General features: G+C 44.0%; 1 protein-coding gene across 1 annotated transcript in view; it reads right to left on the minus strand.

The window, feature by feature from the left end:
- The window catches only part of ADAM19 (ADAM metallopeptidase domain 19), an 88,528-nt gene that overhangs the window by 51,846 nt on the left and 16,174 nt on the right, over positions 1-20,508 (minus strand). Inside the window, exon 4 of the mRNA XM_059917588.1 lies at positions 2,020-2,098. Coding sequence (XP_059773571.1) covers positions 2,020-2,098 — 79 coding nt within the window. The remainder of the gene's footprint in view (positions 1-2,019; positions 2,099-20,508) is intronic.

Raw genomic sequence — 20,508 nt, forward strand, 5'->3', positions numbered from 1 at the left:
CAGGGGAGATGTGCTTCTGTGCTTCGGTCAAGAGACCTTCAGGAAGGAGGGGCTCTCTGGGAGGGAGGGGAAGTTCTCTCACTGTCCTCTCTTTCTCAAAGGCCCTCACAACATCTCTGCCTAACCCCGAGAGCACAAAGAACAAGTACACAACAGCCATGAAGTCATCGCATTCCTTCCCAGCTTCTCAGCCTGAGGGGGCCACCCTGAGGGGGCTTTCGTAGCAGGAAGCATGAGCTCATGGCAAACTCGAGCACTGAGACCCATTCTTCAGCACAGAAGTGCAGGAGCCAAACCCAGAGGAGGGTGCTTTGTGAGGTCATAATGGTGAGGGGCTTTTGAGGCATGTCTCTCCCTTCCCCACCTCACTGGAGACAGAGAACATAAGTCTCAAGGGAGGAAGAAGTTTCAACCAAGGGGCCTTGAAGAAGGTGTGGAGCCACAGCTGGCCAGCCTTCCCAGAGATGAGAAGACAGAGCCTACTTGCCTCCTGTGGGCACCAGCCACTCCTTCCCCTCCCCAGGAAGGTCTTGGTGAAGAAGGCAGCACTGATCTTCACACCCAGCAATCCAACATAGCCCCTCAGCTACCGAGTTACTACAGACCTCTTAGACCCATCGAAACCTAACTGTCCTGTGTCCCTCTCCTCATTCAAGGGTGATCTGATAAACTCATCTGTGCTGCTAACGACTGTTAGTGGCTGTCATTGTCTTCTAGGCTTTTGCACCCCGGCAGGGCTCCTGTAAAGAGTGGATCACGTGGGAACCTCAGGGTCATGGGAAGCTGTGGGAGGAGCACTGAGGCAGAGGAGCCCATCCTGCTGCCTGCACACCACACCTCCCAGATACGCACACCACACCTCCCAGATACGCACACCACAAAAGCCCATGACACCCAGCCCCAAAGGCAAAAGACTGCTCCTTCTGCTGGAGTCTGTCTTCCCTTCTCCTTCACCCCTGCTCTTTGGCACAGAGTCCGAGAAGGGTCACTCGAGTCCAGAATGTCTCAACGTGGGCACTATTGACGTTTGAGGCCAGATACTCCTCTGCTATGGAGGACTGGCCTGTGCATTGCAGGGTAATCAGCAGCATCCCTGCCCACCGGATGCCAGTAGCACCCACCTCCCAGTCATGGTAACCCAAACTGTGCCCACAAATTGCCAAGGGTCCCCTCCTTTGTCGGCTAAAACAGTCAAAGAGACAAATAGAATATTTTAGGGTAACTGCACCTGATTAAAATTGGTATAAATCATCGTGAAGCATATTTCCTTTGCTTTATGTCCATTACCAACATATTTAACAAAAATTTAAGGAAAAGAAATGATTTAAACCAAAATCACTCCTAGTTGAGAACCACCACTCTAATCCTACAAATTCTAAAAGGTCCCCTGTAGGGAAAGCTAGCAAACCATGAAACGTGTATGATTCACGACCTTAAACGTCCACCAGTGACCAAATGGTGTGGTGGAGCAAACTAAAAGACTAAAACTGAAACACCATTTTTTAAATGACGAATCTCTGTGCAAACAGCCAAACTCAACTTTGAGGGGAAAAATACCCAATATGAAGATAGCAGCAAAATAAGAAAATCTTCACATCCTAAAACCACATTAAAAAGGCAGAGTACAAAACCTTACATGTCCATATGAAAAAAAAACAAACATCTGACTGGTTGAGATGACAGGATTACCAGTAAATCATTTCTCTTACTTAAAGTTTTGTTAGTATGTGGGTAATTAACATAAAGCAAAGAAAATGTATGCTTCACAATGATTTATATCAACTTTAATCAGATGCAACTTGCTTAAAATACTGTTTGTTTCACCATTGTAGCCAGCGAAGGGGAGGGTACGCTTATGAAACAACAAATTCATATTTCGTGTCTCCTGCTCACTCCCTGGGTCTCAGTCAGGGAAACAATTCCTTCAGGGGAGGGACTGTCTCCACTGAGCCTCTCCTCACCTCCTAGGGGCGGGTCTGGGATAGGGCAGCTGCTTGATAGATATTGACCTGAACTTACCTTGGATTTCAGGGTGGTGGTTCGAGGGTTGCCACTTGGAGTATAATGGGTTTCTGTGTAGGCTGGAGCAAAAAGGTGCCTGAAAAGAATAAAAACAGGCATTTGTCTCCTTAGATGATGGACTTCACCGTCCTGGGAACAGCAGCCAGTGATTCTAACTAAACTTGGTAGAACCACCCCAAGCATCTCCACACAGAAGGAACTAGGCAGTCTTATGGAACGGCTCAAGGAATAAAAAGAAAAACAGAATGAAGTTTGTTATGAACTTTGTGTTCATTGGGATCATCGCTTAAGTCAGCCACAACCAGATAGAGCTGACCACAAAAGCAGTGATCTTAGATCTTAACTTGTTCTGGGTCCTGGGAAAATACATGTACAAACACATTCACAAAATTTCCCAGGGTCTATGGACCCTATTGTGTACCTTGACTGATTATTTTTCCAGCGTATCCACCAACTTTTGGTATCAGCACACCAATTTTTCTTTAAGGGAATCCCTCTTCCCTGTTGCATGTTTTGGTAAGACTGTCAATCAAGGTATCCTACCTGGCCTTGGCCAAGGGTGGCCCTCGGCGCGAGGCAAGCCAATGGAGTAATGCTGCAAGAACTTAACAAATGGGAGCTATTCATCTGCTCCTGTGTTCCTGCTGCATGGGCTCCAGGAGTTTCCTTTGCCCATCTTTTCTGAGACCTAGTGGTTCAGATCTCCCGAGACCTGGTAGTTCTATGTGTTACCCTTCCAGTATTGTTTTTTCTTTCCTAAAATTGGACATTGGTTTCTCTCTTGCCACAGACCTCTTGCAGCTGAGGTTAAGAATCCCTCACCAAAGGCAAGGTGACCTCAAATAAGGCTTTTAGAATTTCCCTGAAAGTTAAAAGACAAATAAAAGAGCCAAATGGATGCTTCAACTAGCTCAGCCACATTAAAAGCAGAACGAATCTAAAGAAAATCGAGGTCACGGGGCACAAAAGTTTGTAATGGAAGGCATCATTAAAAACTGGAGTCTAACAAAAAAGAATTAAGTGGATCTATACTAATGTGGAAAGATGTCTAAAATGGAGTTAGATAAAGACAATAAATTTCAGGAAAGTATGTACTTTTAAAATCCCTTTTAGGGCTTCCCTGGTGGTGCAGTGGTTGAAAATCTGCCTGCCAATGCAGGGGACACGGGTTCGAGCCCTAGTCTGGGAAGATCCCACATGCCACGGAGCAACTAGGCCCGTGAGCCACAACTACTGAGCCTGCGTGTCTGGAGCCAGTGCTCCGCAACAAGAGAGGCCGCGACAGTGAGAGGCCTGCGCACCGCGATGAAGAGTGGCCCCCGCTCGCCGCGACTAGAGAAAGCCCTCGCACAGAAACGAAGACCCAACACAGCCATAAATAAATAAATAAATAAATAAATAAACCCAAAAGTTTAAAAAAAAAAAAGAAAAAGAGAAACTATAAAAAAAAATCCCTTTTAATGAAAAAGTAACAGCAGTACACACTAGTGCATGCATCAACAACAGCTGGAGGAGGGCATGCTCATCGTTAATGGTGGTTATCTCAGGGAATTACAGAAGATGTTCACAATGTAAGTTGTATAATATTTCTGAAAAACTGGTTGATCTTAAAGAATAATTATCATGCATTTATTCTGAAAACTGAAAATCTAATTTGAAACTGCTTTTTAAAAAAATAAGAAGATACAAGCTGAGGCCAGCATAGAAAGCCAAAGGGACCTGCAGGGACCACCCTAGTTTTGTAAGAGGTGACATTTCCCACAACAGAGGGTCATTGAAGAGGATCTCCAGAGTCTCTCGGAGTCACTTCCAGCTCTAAGTTCCGGGACTCCAGACTCTCAGATTCCCCTCCACCCACAGAGTGCAGTCAGAAGGCAAATGCCACAAGGGTTGTCTCTTGCACTACGTCAAGCCCTTCAACGTGCAGGCTTAGACAAGAAGAAAAGAAACCCAACAGGGAGATGTAAAAACAAAGCAAAACAGAAAACCCAGCTTGTGTAGAGAAAGTCCAATTCACATGGAAAGTTTGGGTCAGTAGCTAACTTGCCAGATTCTGTCTCCCTTTCTCTTTCTCCTTAGCATCTAACCAGTCAAGGATCGAAGGGAAGAGTCACCCATTTGTCTGAGCGAGATAAACTGTAAGCCCCAGGAGGACAGAGGCCAAGCTGTTTTGCTCACCAGTATATACTGGTGTTTGACATGTACTCACTGAAAGAATGTGTTAACTAATTACTGAATGAATGAATGAGTGAGTCGCTGAGCATACTAGGAGCTTAGAACATGGTCTGGAGTCTGAGAGACTAAGTTTCAGTGCCAGTTCTGACATTTACTGACTCTATGGCCATGAGCGAGTTGTTTTACCTCTCCAAACCTTTGTTTCCTCTTCTGCAAAATCCCTTCTACTTGACAGGGTTGTCATCTGAGTAAAATAACATAATGCATGAAAAGAGCTTAAAACCAGTCCTGGCTCAGTAAAGGTTAGTGATTATCATTATTGCTTTCAACAGGGATTATGATGGGAAGAACCCAGAAAAACTGGTGGAATTTACCTATCTCCTTTCAATTCCCCCCAGCCATTAACTCCCCAGTATATCACTTGAGAGAGGTGAAAAAACAATGAGCTCATTCCTGCAGCCCATTTCCTTGGTCTGCTTTCACAGACTGCATAACGGACGGCGAGTCAGGAGTTCAGAATTTAATGGTCCATCCTGGATGACAGTAGGGAGACATGAATTTTCCCACAGTAATGCACTCCTGGAAAATACACCCTCAGCCTCTTCTGAGTCTTAGGGGGGAAAATATTCATCCAGTGACGCCAAGATGCTCCAAAGAGAGCAATCCAGCTTGAACCTCAGAGGAGTCCACATTCTTGTCACATTCTTGGCCACACATCCTCAGAAGGGTAAGCGTCTTTCTGCATCTTCTTATTCTGAGGTTCTGCCACTGTCATCATAGGACTCTCAGAGCCTCAGTGCTGAGAGGGACCTCAGGAATCATTAAGCCAAACTCACTAGACTGTGGACTCCCTAAGAGCAGGGAGCACAGCTGCCTTGCTCAATGCTTCTCCCCAGCTCCTAGTACCAGGCAGGTTTATTGTGTGAAAAAGTGGATGAATGAATAAATGAACGAATGAAAGAATCTTCTACCTTGTGTAGGAATCTGCCAGATGGCCATTCGGCACTGGACATCTCCAGTGACAGGGAGCTCCTGAGACCACCCACTCCATTTCTGACCACATATAATAGTTAGAGAAAGTTCTTACACTGAACCAAAAACTACCTCTCTCTGTAACCGGCACCCACTGGCCTCATTCTTGCCTGCTGAATCTACAAGAAACAGTCTGTTCCCTCTTCCACCTAACTGCCCTTTTCAGGACCAGCCACATCAGCATCACCTAGGAACTAGTTAAAAATGCAGATTGTAAAAAAAATAATAATAAATAAATATATATATATAAATAAATATATATATATATATATGCAGATTGTCAGGCCCCACTGCAAATGTCCTTGCACACGGAAACTCTGTGGTTGGAGCCCAACCATCTGTTGTTGTAATAACTCCCTGAGTGATTCTCGGGCAGAACCACCACCCTAGACCACAAGTTCTCAACATACTTTTAAAGCAGGCAAACTTCAGAAATATCCACGTGTCTCACTACCCAAGCCTCCATCACCCTTCTACCTCCACCACACCCTGGATCATTCTGAGCTTAAGAAACCCTGAAAAGTTGCAATCAAAATAGTTCACATGCCTTTAAGTGAGAAAGCATTTCACCTTCACAACATGCCTATGAGGACACTGCAACCTCGGAACTGTAACTTGTCCAAGCTGTCACGGCACAGTGTCAGAGCCGGGTTTCAAGGCCAAGTCTGTTGGGCCAGACCATACTTTTTAAGCAGTTCTCTGCTCTGTCTCTGTTAGAAGGTAGAAGCATAAAACTAAAGCACTGCCAGCAGTAGTCCAAAGCACAATCTGACGGTGATGACAGCAGCCTTGAGAACATGTGATGCCACAAAAAGGAGGCTCCTGGGTCTCAGATGTGAATATATGTAGAGAAGAGCCATAGGGGTAAGCAAAGCACAGGGCAAGATGAAGAGGATAGACATGTAAGGACATCAGGGGTCGTTTTTGGCGTTTTTTTTGTTTGTTTTTTTAATAACAACCCTTTCCCCAAACGGGGTTGTGGATGTTGACCACGAGGGTCATCCTTCCTTCTAAAAGCAAAAGGAAGGGTCATGTTCCATCACCACTGTCTGTGCAATTGTACCGATTCACAAGACACTGCTTTCACACGGCTCCCCATCGCCCCAAGCTAGGCCCATCTGTGCCTCCAGTCCCTGGTGGTGCCTTGGCTCTGCTCTCCGCACCAAACACACTATCCCCTCAGAGACAGAGCTGCAGGGCCACTGAGCAGCCCAGCTCAGCCCAGCCACCCCTTCTCCAGCCACATCTTGTTCTCATCTCCTCTCTGACAAGGGGCTGGCTCAGCAGATCTGCAGGAAGCTGTCTCTCACCACTGGAGTGTGTTAGGATTTTCAGGAAACGAGTTGTGAGTGATGTGTATCCAGGAAGAGAGAAGGACTGTCCAAGATTTCCCACCCTGCCCCCTCCTTTTTCTGGCTTCCATGGAAAAGCAATTTCTGAAGAAGTGCCTCCCACCCGTGCCCCCAAGGCTCACAAGCCCACAGGCAAGCAGAGGTCACGCATCATCCCAATGCTAATAGCAGCCAGCACTGCAGTGCTCACTTTGGGTCAAACTCAGGTTGCCCAGACCCCAAAGTCCTCAAGCAATCTTCTGAATCTTTGTCTCTTCTGAATCGCAACTGGGAAAATAAGCTGTCCCCCAAATATTGGACATAAAACATAAGGTCACTCTCCAGGGAGGGACAACAGAACTGCCCGTGGTGGCCTGGTAACTGTACACGCAGCCAGACCCCAAAAAACACACTGCAGCTCCAACAGCCCTGACCCACCTTTCCTAAGGCTCACAGCCTTCGAACCCAGAACCGTCCCTTTAAGGACTATGTACTGTCAGACTAATTTCAAATGCTTCTCTAAGCTTCTCTAAAACCCCCTCTAGGGAGAGAGAAGTAGCAGGACTAAAATTTGCAAAACTCTTCCCGGGAGTCCAATCCCCCCAACCTGCTGCTTCAGATAAGCAAATCAGTGAAGACAAAGTGATAATTTCCAAACTACCTTGAAAAACAACCCTACCCAGATATGCTCAGCATAAACAAACAGTACTCTGATCATCCCAGTGGCTATTGTTACTGACACCTCCTTCTCCCAGGTGTTGCTCCATATCTAGCTCTTTCAGGAGTACTGGGGGCACTTATACACTGGTGGTGCTTGGGGGGTACAGCCTCGCTGGTCCCTCTTATCTTCTCTGGAGGAGCCTCACCCTCACCCTGTCCGTCCATGCGGGTGATAACATAAGGCTCTTTCCTTTCTCACTTATACTTACAATGCCGTCATAACGGGACTCAGCCCAGTAACACAACACCCGGAAACGCTGTTAAAAAATATAAAATCCCAGGCTCCATCCCAGCCCCACTGAGAATTACATTCTCTAGAGAAAGACTCAGAGATCTATATTTTTAATAGTTTTTCCAGGTGATACTTTTTCAGTCTCTGGGAATTCTCCATTGTATCAATTTTAACATTTTTAATTCTTTTTCTTATTTCTAGCCTCCTAAGCACCCTCTCAAAATCTAAAGATGATATCAGCACAGCCTAGAGGGAAAGTCCCGGGCTCAGAAAGGTTTGGTTTGAGCACCAGCTGCGCTACTCTCTAGATGACTGTCATTTCAAACCGTGGAAATGAGGCAAAAGATCACCGTAATGCCTTTCAAGGTCATACAAGAGCACTGTCAAATCACAGGCTCTGGGAGGTCTAAGGTTCTTTGGACTCCATGGGGGGAAATGTAGCTTTGAAAGACTATTTACAATTAATTAGGGCAGCTCTTGTAAAACCCTGTAAAATCAGATGTTAACTTGTAAAAACCTAATAAGATACAACAGAGATACAAATGATTTCCATCTAGCAGAAAAGATAACTCTCAAGGTTATGATTTTATTGCCCATAGGATATTAACCAGTTTTGTATGTAATTTAGCAATGTTATCTCAGCATTCCTTTTTTTAAAAAAAATTATTTATTTATTTATTTATGTTTATTTATGGCTGTGTTGGGTCTTCGTTTCTGTGCGAAGGCTTTCTCTAGTTGCGGCAGTGGGGGCCACTCTTCATCACGGTGCACGGGCCTCTCACTATCGCGCCCTCTCTTGTTGCGGAGCACTGGCTCCAGATGCGCAGGCTCAGTAATTGTGGCGCATGGGCCTAGTTGCTCCGCGGCATGTGGGATCTTCCCAGACCAGGGCTCGAACCTGTGTCCCCTGCATTGGCAGGCAGATTCTCAACCACTGCGCCACCAGGGAAGCCCTCACCATTCCTTCTTCACTATTGAAAATATATATATGTTTCCCTTATCTATCCAATTTTTAAACCAGTTTTATCATTTTGTTGGTTCCCCCATTAATTAAACAAAACTTTGACAAACGTTCACTATTTGTATTTGTATGAGAACTGTTTTCACTTGAGCCACATAAATTCTGTGTTTTTCCTAGACTGAAAATGAACAGTGTGATAATTATGATCTCACAGCCCCACTGAGAGGATCAAATGAGAAAATAGATTCAAATACTAGCTATGACATTATAAGTTCTGTGAACTTAGGCAAATCAGTTAGCCTCTCTGTGCCTCAGTTTTCTCATCTATAAAATGGGGAAATAACAGAATCTACTTCATAGGGTTGCTATACAATGTTAGGAGAGTGTCTGACTATGAATATTTGCTAAATAAAATGAACAAATGTGAAAGAAATCTTTGCAAAGTATAAAGTATTTGTTTCTACAAATATCATTGTTAACATTTTCTCTGGGACTATCTATGTGCACATGTGGTAAAACTTGGTAATTGTTAACCAAGATAATGGGCTTCTGAGAGTTCATAATACTAGTCTCTCTCCTTTTGGGTATGTTCAGAAATTTTTATATTCATATTTTTTAACTAGCAAGGTGATAGTATATACATCACAAGCTATTCAGCCTCAGTTTCCCTTTCTATCAATTGGAAATGGTGATGCCCAGGACAGGCAGACATTGGGAAGAGCTTTTGAAAAGCAGAGAATGATATTCTAATGTAACAGCTAGTGCTTGCCCATATTTGGGACAAAATAACAAATTCAGTAAGTAGTGTTTTGTTGTCTTTTGTTTTCAAAGAGCAAGAAAGAAAAGGGGAGAAGAGACAGCTCAAGCTGTCTCAGAACCAAGATTTCCAAAGCAGTGCTCACTCCACCTCTGACTCCAAAGGAATGGAAACAAACCAACATGCCAAAGGCATGGCCCTAAAGCCAAATAAGGGGCCCACGGGCAGAGGCATTCCTTTTTGAGGGAACAGAAGGTTTAAGGAAGGGGGAACTTTAAAGGTTGCTCCTGATGTAAAGAGCAGGCGATCTCCTCCTACTCCAAGCACTCACGTGAGCAAGCATCATGGCTGCCAGAGGCCCAGCTCCAGAAGCAATGCCGCAAAGCAAGATGGTGCCACCCACAAGCCTGGCATAAAGCCGAAGCATGTTGTCTTTAACCTTCTATTAAGGAAGTGTCCAAACAGTGCACTGAGTCAACACTCCTTTTCACCAAACACATCCCATTACATCTTCCCCCAGACCCCACAAGACCTGGCACCCTTCCGACCAGGTCCTGCTCCTGTGTTTTGCTTTTGTGTTGTCGACCAAAGGATGTTTGGATGAGCACTGTTTACTCCTTTGGCCAGCAGGGTCTTTATTTAATCCTCTTCAGGCCTCGCTCTTGGCTGCCTCCACGAAGATGGAGTAATCTCTCTGTGCAAATAGGGCTGACCTCTTGGGATCAGGATACTTAACTGTCAGGGACCCGGGAGGCCCTCAAAATGGCTCACCCAAGAAGGGTTTACGGGTTTGTTTTGCAGTGTCCTGTAAAGTACCCATTATAGACACTTCAGTTCAGGGAAATGGGGTACTATGTTTAGTACTTCTGAGAAAAATAAAAAAGAGGAAACCAGTTGCCACGAGCAACCAAACCAGTTTCCGATAGCAACAAGTTTCTGGTAAATCGCCACAGTTATCAGATTAACGTGAAGGGAAGGGCCAACGCAAGAGGCAATGGTTCAGTTGTACAGATAAACTTTGCAGATAAGACACAGGAGAAGTGAAGAAAAGAAATCTCTACGATCACAGGACTTATGAAAATATGCTTAGAAAAAGGGGAGTAGGTGGGCTATCCCATGAATAAAAGCAAACAAACAAAAAGCAAAGACCACAAACCAACCTGCCCTAAATGTGGGTTCTTGGTCCCTTTTAGGCTCTGATTAAATATCCCAGTAACTCTGATAAACCTTGACCAATGTTTCTTAGCATCCCAAAGCACAAATCACAGTGAATGCACAAGTCAGGAAGGTTAGAACTTGGAAAGTCCTCCTCGAACACAGTGGACATACGTTGTCCTGCAGTGCCCAGCGGCCCTGCCACTTTCTTGGGAAAACAGTGCCAAATTTACACTTAGAGAAACGTTCCCCTCTTGCTGCATGCTGACTGGGGCCACCTGGACTCAGTCCTAACAAGTCAGGACAATCAGGTCTCATTTCACTGAATTTCTAGACGAGTGACACCGGTAAAAATGGCTGGAGCTGAGACACACCATTGGTGGCGCCTGAAGATGATGCTGAAATCTCAGCCTCTGCACACTGATGCTGAATCGAATCTCAGAGACAGAGTTTCGGGTGAAGTAGAAAGAATAGTGTTATTGCTTTGCCAGGCAAAGGGGACCACAGTGGGCTCCTACACTTGAAAACCATGTATCCCAATCCAGACGGATTTTTTTTTTTTTTTTTTTTTTTTTTTTTGGCTGCTTTGAGTCTTCGTTGCTGCGCACGGGCTTTCTCTAGTTGCAGCTAGTGGGAGCTACTCTTCCTTGTGGTGTGCGGGCTTCTCATTGCGGTGGCTTCTCTTGTTGCGGAGCACGGGCTCTAGGCACGTGGGCTCAGTAGTTGTTGCGCACGGGCTTAGTTGCTCTGCGGCATGTGGAATCTTCCCGGAGCAGGGCTGGCAGATTGTTGACCACTGCGCCACCAGAGAAGTCCCCAACCTGGATTTGATGAGGGGTTTTATAACAGTGGTTCAAGGGTGGGGTCACTGACAAGATTAGGGTGTACACACGCCTGCACTCCCTGAATCCCGCCTCAGGTCTCCTAATCTTGATGAGCTTCTCGGGCCCCTTTACTCTTGCCTCAGGCGGTTTCTTGGCTGCTCCTCCCTTGATCAGCAGCTGTTCGAATCTGCCTTTTGGAACTCAGGGAAGGTCATGGAGGCTGGAGTCTTGCCTACAAGAAATGGGGAACAAAAAGGCCTCCATGCCCGGGAGCCCCACAGGGTCCTGCTCGGTTTCAAAGAGACTCTCTATGAATTCTTAGACCCTGTCCTTTTCAAGCCCTAGTTCTTCAGCTTTTCACTCACTCTATGTGTTGCCTCATACGCTTCCCATAAAGTCTTTTTGGAGGGGAGGGGGATTGGTGAATAAATGGCAGAGTCTACTGCCACAAAAAATCTTTATATGTCACCCTCTCTGTTCAGTGCTTACCCCCATTCCATTCTCATGGATGAAAAATTTGAAAAAGAGCAAAAGCAACTTACCAACGTCACAGAATTATATTTTGCTTCTGAACTCGTCAGTCTAAATGAACTAAAGCTACCTAAACGTCAGCATCAGCAGTAGATAATCCAAGAGTTAGGCCATCCAGACACTCCCAAAAGGCAGAGAGGAGGGATGCTCATGCAGGCTCATCAATGAATGCTTATTAAGCAGCATAATGTGGTACAAACTGCAGGGCACATGGCCTCAGGAAGACCAAGTTCCTCCTGCTTGAATTCATCACGTATTTTCTCTGGATTCTTGGCCAAGCTGCAGTGCCTCTTCGGAACACCCATTCCACAAATACTTACTGAGGCCAATCATGTGCCAGGCACTGTGCTGTGCAGGACATGAAGGAGGCAAGCACAGCTTTCCTGCCCTCCACGTGGCATCTCGCTCATGAAGATTAGAGGAGGCTGAAGGGTGGCAGCTTATGCCACCCCAGACATGCCACTTCAGCATAAGGATCATTTTCAGCTTAAGGCAACTGAGAAGAAGCAGATACAAGAAAAGCTCCTTGCCCTCCTCCTATTTGCCTAGAAGCGGGTCATCAATTCTCAAAGGTGTCCCTCCTCCTCTCTCTACCAGGAAGGACAAAAGTTAATCACCAGAGACAACTTTAGAACCCGTCAGCCTGGAGACGGCACCAGAGGAATCCACACAACAAACTTTAAAAACTAGCCTTTATCTATCATTTCCCAAATATTTACCTTCCCACAGTTTACGGCCTTTAGAAGCCTAAAACCTCTTTCCTTTTTCCTACCATTTCTGTACAAACATTGTTCTTTGTTGAAGATGCTACAGAAGCCTCAATTCTGTGTCACTCATTTTTCTCTGGGTACCTCCCATGTATACATGTTAATAAACTCCTGTTTGTTTCTCTCTTGTTAATCTGTCTTTTGTTACAGGGTACCCCGCCGAGAACTTAGAAAGGAAGACAGAAAATTATTTCCTCCTTTCCAAAGTCATCTGTGAAAGTACTTTGCAAACACTAACAGGCCACGCAGAAGGTAGGTATTACTCTTTGGTCCCTAGAAACCAAGTCTCTATATTACAACCTATCTTCCTTCCTTCCTAGAACTGCTGCAAACCAGAGCTGCAATCAACTTCCAATTTCCCCTAACAAGCTACCTACACAGCTTCGGAGGAAGGGTGCCTGTGCATGAGGGGTGGGGGGGGGGTGTGTGTGTGTGTGTGTGTGTGTGTGTGTGTGTGTGTGTGTGTGTGTGTGTGTGTGTGTGTGTGTGTGTGTGTGTGTGTGTGTTGAGCACAGAGAGAAAGGGCTGCCTAGGGATCAGGAACTCAGTATCCTCAACACTGCTGATCTCCTTTTCCACAGCCATATTCCTATCACCACATAACTGAAAGGCCAGTTTAACCTTCGCATTCTTACCCAAGCCCCAAAGCCAGCATCGATAAGAGATAAAGAGCTTCTAGAATACAAGGGGTCTGACATCTTTCCCAACACTTAGATCTCCTCTTTCTCTAGCACTCCAGTCTTCCTCCAAAGGAATCCCTTTCCATGACTTGTCCTTCCTTTCCTGGGAAGGGGGGCAGGGGGGCGGCCTTGGAAAAAGAAACCAAGCCTGATATAATGCAGTCATTATAGCCCCTTTGGCCCATCTGGACCTCTCTCCAGGGAGACTGATGCAAGAGGAGAAAACGTGGGGGCCGCCAGTTTCCTGCAAACCCGTAACCTCGGGGGTAAAAGAAGGAGGAAAAGGGGGCAGTGGGGCACATGGGAGCCATGGAGGGGACTGGAAGGGAGCCATAAGTACAGAAGTCATAAAGACCCATTTCTCCTTAAACTGGCTCAGGAAAGCCTGGCCCAGCTCCACCCACTCAATGATATCATTGTTTTCAACAAAAGCTGGTTTGAGAACCCGCAAGGAGACCCCCAGCGAGGCCTCACCAGTTCCTGGGAGATCAATCAAGTGCTCAGAATTGTAGATAAGGGGAAAAGTCTATGTAAGGGTGCAAATTACAGAGATAACCAGGGTAAGGACAGACTTCACTTCTGCCAGGACTTTTAGGGTCACGGAAAGAGTATAGGATGCTACTTTTCACATAGATTTTATCAGTGGATTCCCCACCACCAGAGTTGATGACTGGAGATTATTACCTTCAACTAATGAGAAAACTAAAGATCTGAGAAGTGGCTTATCCAAGGTCCCACCACAAACTAAGGACAATCACGGGGACTTGTACCGCTGTCCTGCTACTTACTCAAGCCAGGAACCTCAGATTGGCCTTTGAATCCATCCCTTTCCTCAGCTCATATCCAACCCATCTCCCAGTCTCCATGATTCCACCCTATAAGTATCTCTGGAATCTGTCCCCTTCTCTCCATATCTGCAACCACTTCCCTATATTAGATCACCATAATTTCCCCCTCAGATTAAAATAAAGCTTTAGAATGGGTCTTATTACTATCGCCAGTCTTGCCCTTTCCAATGCATCCTCCACACTGTAGTCTAAGTAATTTTTCTCACACGCACTTTGGATGCTGTCACTATCTGGCTTTTAAAATATTCTTCATCGGCTCCCCATTGCCCTCAAGATACACACCCAATCCTTTTAAGGAGCCTACAAGGCCCTTCAAGGACTCGCCCCTGCCTACCTGGACAACCTCTTCTCTCACCATTTCCTTCCTCCCTCTTGCTCTCTGCTCTAACCACAAAGAACATCTTTTCATCATCAACAAAGGCCTTAGAGCCTTTGTTCCTGCTACTTGCCCTGCGTGGAACCCATCCCCCTTGTATAAGCCAACTCTACCACCACCCTACTTCTTCCTTTTATTTCACTTCCTCCTAGAAGCCTTCGCAGGCCCTCAATCCAGGGTAGGTCCCCCTTCCCCGTGCTCCCACGGTACCCTCTACTTCCCCCAACACAGCATGCCCCACACTGCTCAGTAATGGTTGGATTATCTCTCTCCTCCACTAAGCTCTAAGCCCCATGATGGCAGACTGTGTTTGCTTGCCGTTACTCTTCCAGGAATACCCAGGACCTAGCCCAATGCCAGCCACCAAGCTGGCACGCACAATATTTGTTAAATGAAGGAAGAGAAGGTAAGAGAGAAAGGAAGTTAAGAATTCCCAATGAGTAACCCAGAGCTCAAGCCCTGGAGACTCAATACACTGGAGACTCTTGTCAGAAAAACCACGGATTCTCTGACCCAATACCTACTCGCAGATGAGTTTGAGCAAGACCTGCAACTTGCTCCAGGGTGCCCAAAAGCCTATTCATTTAGCATCCAAGGTATCAGCCAAAGGTCTGTGTATGTCACTGAGTTCTAAATAGAGAAAAAGTAAAGGTTACATTCTTAAAATCAGAATATCTCCTGGGCAAAATGTAAATGCGGCTTCATTCTCAGGACAGAACCAGTCCAGAGGCCTCAGAACTGGCCTCCTCCCATAGACTTTTCCCCGGGGATAATCATGTTCCATGTCCTAAGCACAAAGGTTGGAGAGTAGAAATCCAGCTTCCAAGGAGTCTGGACGAAGAGCCTAGGCACATCCTTGAAGATGAAAACAGAGGTCTGGAAGGTGGGACTTTCAGCACATCTCCCAAATCCAAATATAGATCCATCCGGCCCACCAGACCCTGCTTCTCAGGAGACTCCCCCAACTCCCCGAGTTATGAAGAAGCCATCTTTGCCTTGGGCTCAGCCCCTTGCAGTCCATGGCTCCATCTGCCAGGTACACCTCCACCCACTGGGCTCAGCCCAAATTTCCCTTCGATGGCGAGGGGTTGGGGAAGGACTTCTCATCCGAGGTGCAGAAAACACAGCTCAGCTTTAAATTGCACCTCAAGCCTCTTTCCTAAAAATACCTCATCTACCTCTCTGACAATATGGTTTTACCAGCGGCAAGAGAAAGCCCAACTCAAAGTCAAAAATAAGAGAACAAAAAAATTTGAACTCTAAGCCACTCAAATCCTCAGGTAGCCCAGCTGTGGAAGGGAGAGAAACCCCTTTCCCACTGCCACATACCACTCTTCTGAATTATAATGATTTGGCTAGCTGGAATACTGAATTCCTAAGAGCTTATTAGCACTCCAGTTTTGGTTCCCCTAGATCCAGACCAAATATTTATATATTAATTTCTCAGTCTGAATTCCTTTCTCATTCTTCCACTCATCTCTCTTCCCTCCCTCATCCGAAGCCTCCCCTCCTTGCTCCCACAAGACAGAGCTCCAAGGTACCCTCCTGAGGGAAGTTTTCTCTAACCCCCAGTGAGAAATTCCCCCTTCCTTATTGCCCCCTCAGCACTTTACTTTTAACTGTGTTAAGTAAATTTGTAACCAACCTCGGATTATGCTGTTTGAGCATTTTCTCTCCCATAGAGAGTAAACGGCCAGAGGGCAAGGATATGGTCTTTGCATCTGCTCCCTATAGCACCAAGCATAGGACTTTACACACAGGTGCTCAATCAATATTTGCTGAAATCAATACTACAAAGCTACAGTAATCAAAATAGCATGGTGTTGGCACCAAACAGACATATGGATCAATGGAACAGAATAGAGAGCCCAGAAATAAACCCACACATCTACGGTTAATTAATCTTCGACAAAGGAGGCAAGAATATACAATGGGAAAAAGATGGTCTCTTCAGCAAGTGGTGTTGGGAAACTTGGACAGCCACATGTAAACCAATGAAGCTATAACACATCCTCTCACCATACACAAAAATAAACTCAAAATGGCTTAAAGACTTAAACATAAGACCTGGCACCATAAACTCCTACAAGAGAACATAGGCAAAACATTCTCTGACATAAATTGTACCAATGTTTTCTTAGGTCAGTCTCCCAAGGCAATAGAAATTAAAAGCAAAACTAAACAAATGGGACCTAATCAAACTTACAAGCTTTTGCACAGCAAAGGAAACCATAAACAAAATGAAAAGACAACCTTCAAAATGGGAGAAAATATTTGCAAATGATGCAACTGACAAGGGCTTAATTTCCAAAATATACAAACAGCTCATACAACGCAACAACAAAAAAAACAAACAACCCTATCCAAAAATGCACAGAAGACCTAAACAGACATTTCTCCTAAGAAGACATACAGATGGCCAACAGTCACATGAAAAGATGCTCAACATCACTAATTATTAGAGAAATGCAAATCAAAACTACAAGGAGGTATCACCTCATACCAGTCAGAATGGCCATCATTAAAAAGTCTACAAATAACAAATGCTGTAGAGAATGTGGAAAAAAGGGAATCCTCCTACACTGTTGGTAAGAATATAAGTTGGTGCAGCCACTGTGGAAAACAGTATGGAGATTCTTCAGAAAACTAAAAATAGAATTTTCCTATGATCCAGCAATCCCACTCCTGGGCATATATCCAGACAAAACTATAATTCAGAAAGACACATGCATCCCTATGTTCATAGTAGCGCTATTCACAATAGCCAAGACATGGAAACAACCTAAATGTCCACTGATAGATGAATGGATAAAGCAGATGTGGTATACACTGCTATATTTAAAATAGATAACCGACAAGGGCCTACTGTAAAATAATTAAAAATTTAAAAAAATTTAAAAAGAACTATATATGTCAGTAAATGTTAATAACATTAAAAAAAAGATGTGGCATATACACACACACACACACACACACACACACACACACACACACACACTGGAATACTACTCGCCATAACAAAGAACAAAATAATGCCATTTGCAGCAACATGGGTGTAACTAGAGATTATCATACTAAGTGAAGCAAGTCAGAAAGAGAAAGACAAATACCATATCGTATCACTTATACGTGGAATCTAAAATATGACACAAATGAACCTATCTATGAAACAGAAACAGAATCACAGACATAGAGAACAGACTGGTGGCTGCCAAGGGGAGGGGGGTTGGGGGAGGGATGGAGTGGGAGGTTGGGGTTAGCAGATGTAAGCTTTTATATATAGAATGGATAAACAACAAGGTCCTACTGTATAGCACAGAGAACTATATTCAATATCTTAGAATAAACCATAATGGGAAGGAATATTAAAAAAAAGAATGCATATATGTATAACTGAATCACTTTGCTGTACAGCGGTAATTAATACAACACTGTAAATCAACCATACTTCAATTTAAAAAAAAATCTGCTGAAATCAAACTTGTAGAGTGGAGTCAAGTTAGCTCTGGTTTATAAGGCAGGAGATCCATCAACTGATGAATGGATAAACACAATGTGGTACATCTATACAATGGAATACTATAAAGCAATAAAAAGGAATGAGGTACAGATGCATGCTATACAACTTGGATAAAACTCAAAAACAAAAACAAAACAAAAAAAAACTCAAAAACATTATGCAGTGAAAGAAACAGTCACAAGAAACCAATATTGTATAATCCCATTTATATGAAATACCCAGAATAAGCAAATCTATAGTGACAGATAGCAGATTAGTGGTTGCCTAGAGCTGATGGCTTTGGGGGAACGTTGGGGGTAACTGGTCATATTAGTTTGCTAAGGCTGCCTTAACAAAGTGCCACAAACTGAGAGGTTTAAAAAACAGGAATTTATTGTCTCACAGTTCTAAAAGTTAAGCCTAAGATTAAGGTGTTGGCAGGGCCATGCTCCCTTTGAAGGTACTAGGGAAGGATCTGTTCCAGGCCTCTCTCCTAGCTTCTGGCATTTCCTTGGCTTGTGACCACATAACTCTAATCTTCACATGTCATTCTCCCTCTGTGCGTGTCTGTGTCCAAATTTCCCCTATTTATAAGGACACCAGTCATATTGGATTAGATGCAATCCTACTCCAGGATGACCTCATCCCAACTAACTACATCCACAATGACTATCTCCAAATAAGGACACTCTGAGGTATCAATACAAGGGGTTAGGACTTTGACATATGAATTTGGGGGGGACATATTCAACCCATAACACTGCTAATGGCCTCTTTTTGGGGTGATGAAAATGTTCAAAAGTTAGAATATAATGATGGTTGCACAGCTCTGTAAATATACTAAAAAACATTGAATGGCATACTTATATAAATGGATCAACTGTATGGTACATAAGTTACATCTCAATAAAGCTGTTAAAAAAAAAAAGCGGGAGAGTTGGGTTTAAAGATTCTGCCCAAGCTCAATAACCAACCCATTGGTGAGAGTGTGTGAAACAAATTCTCTCAACACAGGTGGTGGATTTAACTTACAGAGAAGACAAAGGCAAAGTGTCTTTATCTACCTGTTCTGTGTAAATTCCCTGTGACCCAGTGATTCACATCTAGGAGGTGATTCTCTAGAAGTACCTCTCAAAGAACATGAAGGTGTCCACTCCAGCACTATTTGTAAAAATGAAAAAAAAAAAAAAAAGAAAAAAAATACTTTGAATGCCCATCAATACGGGGTGATTAAATTGATCATGGCATCTTGATTATTACTGAATCTGAGTGATGGGTATAAGGGATTCATTATATCATTCTCTCTACTTCTATGTGCATTTGATAATTTTTCATTATATGAAATTTTAAAAGTTAATTATGGCATATGCATACAATGTACTATCAGATAGCCATATGATCGCAAAAGTTGACATGGAAATGTATCCATAATATACTCCCATACTGTGCTGTATGAACGTAAAATGGTACAGCCTTTGGGAAGGAATCTGTGGAATGGGAGGTACGATTTGTCAAAATTTAAAACATTTTAGACATATATGCTATATGACCTTGCAACTCTATTGCTAGGTATTAATCCTACAGAAATACCTGCAAATGTACTCAAAGATTATGTATAAACCTATTACTGCAGCATTATTTGTAATAGCAAGAAATTGGAAAACTGTCTATTAATAGGCAAATTTTTAAATTCTGGTTCATCCATTCAGTGGAATCCTATGTCATCATTAAGAAGAATGAAATAGGTCTATAAATATGCTAATGTGGAAAGATATTGAAGAGAAATAATAAAAAAGCAAATTATAGAATGGTACATAAAGTATGATCTCATTTATTTTAAAACTCTATTACTTATGTAATTTTTTGCTAGAATTTTATTATCAAAGTTTCAAACACTCCAAAAAGTTCTTCTGTAAATTTTTAAAAATAATTGATGATTGCCCATGTTATATTTCCAAACTGAAAAAAAAAAAAGGTAATAAAACTTAGGATATAGTATAACCCCATTTGGATAAATTGACATGGACATTTATACAGGGTTAAAAAAAAAAATCCATATGAAACAGTATGTTCAGGGTAAATGTTCACTCACTGGATGCCAGCTATCGTTGTTATCTTAAGGTAAACAGCCTGATGGTCAAGGGTTCCTCAAACTCAAGAATCAACTCCCGACTTCCTCCAAGTACACAGCTTCCCTTCGCTCTGACAAGGGTCCATCTAAGGCCAACAGGGCAGCTGACAGCTTCCTCCCATTCATTTTACCCTGTGCTCCTGCTGAAGGGCCGCCAGGAGAAATAAGCTTGAGACAAAAGAAAACCATGGACATCCTTCCTGGCTACACAGGCAGCCCTGGCTGCGGGTCCCTGGAAGGAGATAGAGCCGGAACTGGTGAACAAATCCCGACCTCCTTATCAGACAGCTCAGAGCCTTGCCAAGGGAGTGCCCGGGCACTGATTCTGCAGGCAGAGACAAGAGGTACAGTTTGGCCGACTGGAGAACCCTGCACAGCTGTATTCTCGAGATACAGTTAGGTCAAACTGGGCACGGCAGGGGAGCAGAAGTGAGTTTCCTCCCAGGGGCAATGGGTTTTAAGGTCAT

Source organism: Balaenoptera ricei, chromosome 3, assembly GCF_028023285.1.
Source record: "Balaenoptera ricei isolate mBalRic1 chromosome 3, mBalRic1.hap2, whole genome shotgun sequence".
Lineage (NCBI taxonomy): Eukaryota > Metazoa > Chordata > Mammalia > Artiodactyla > Balaenopteridae > Balaenoptera > Balaenoptera ricei.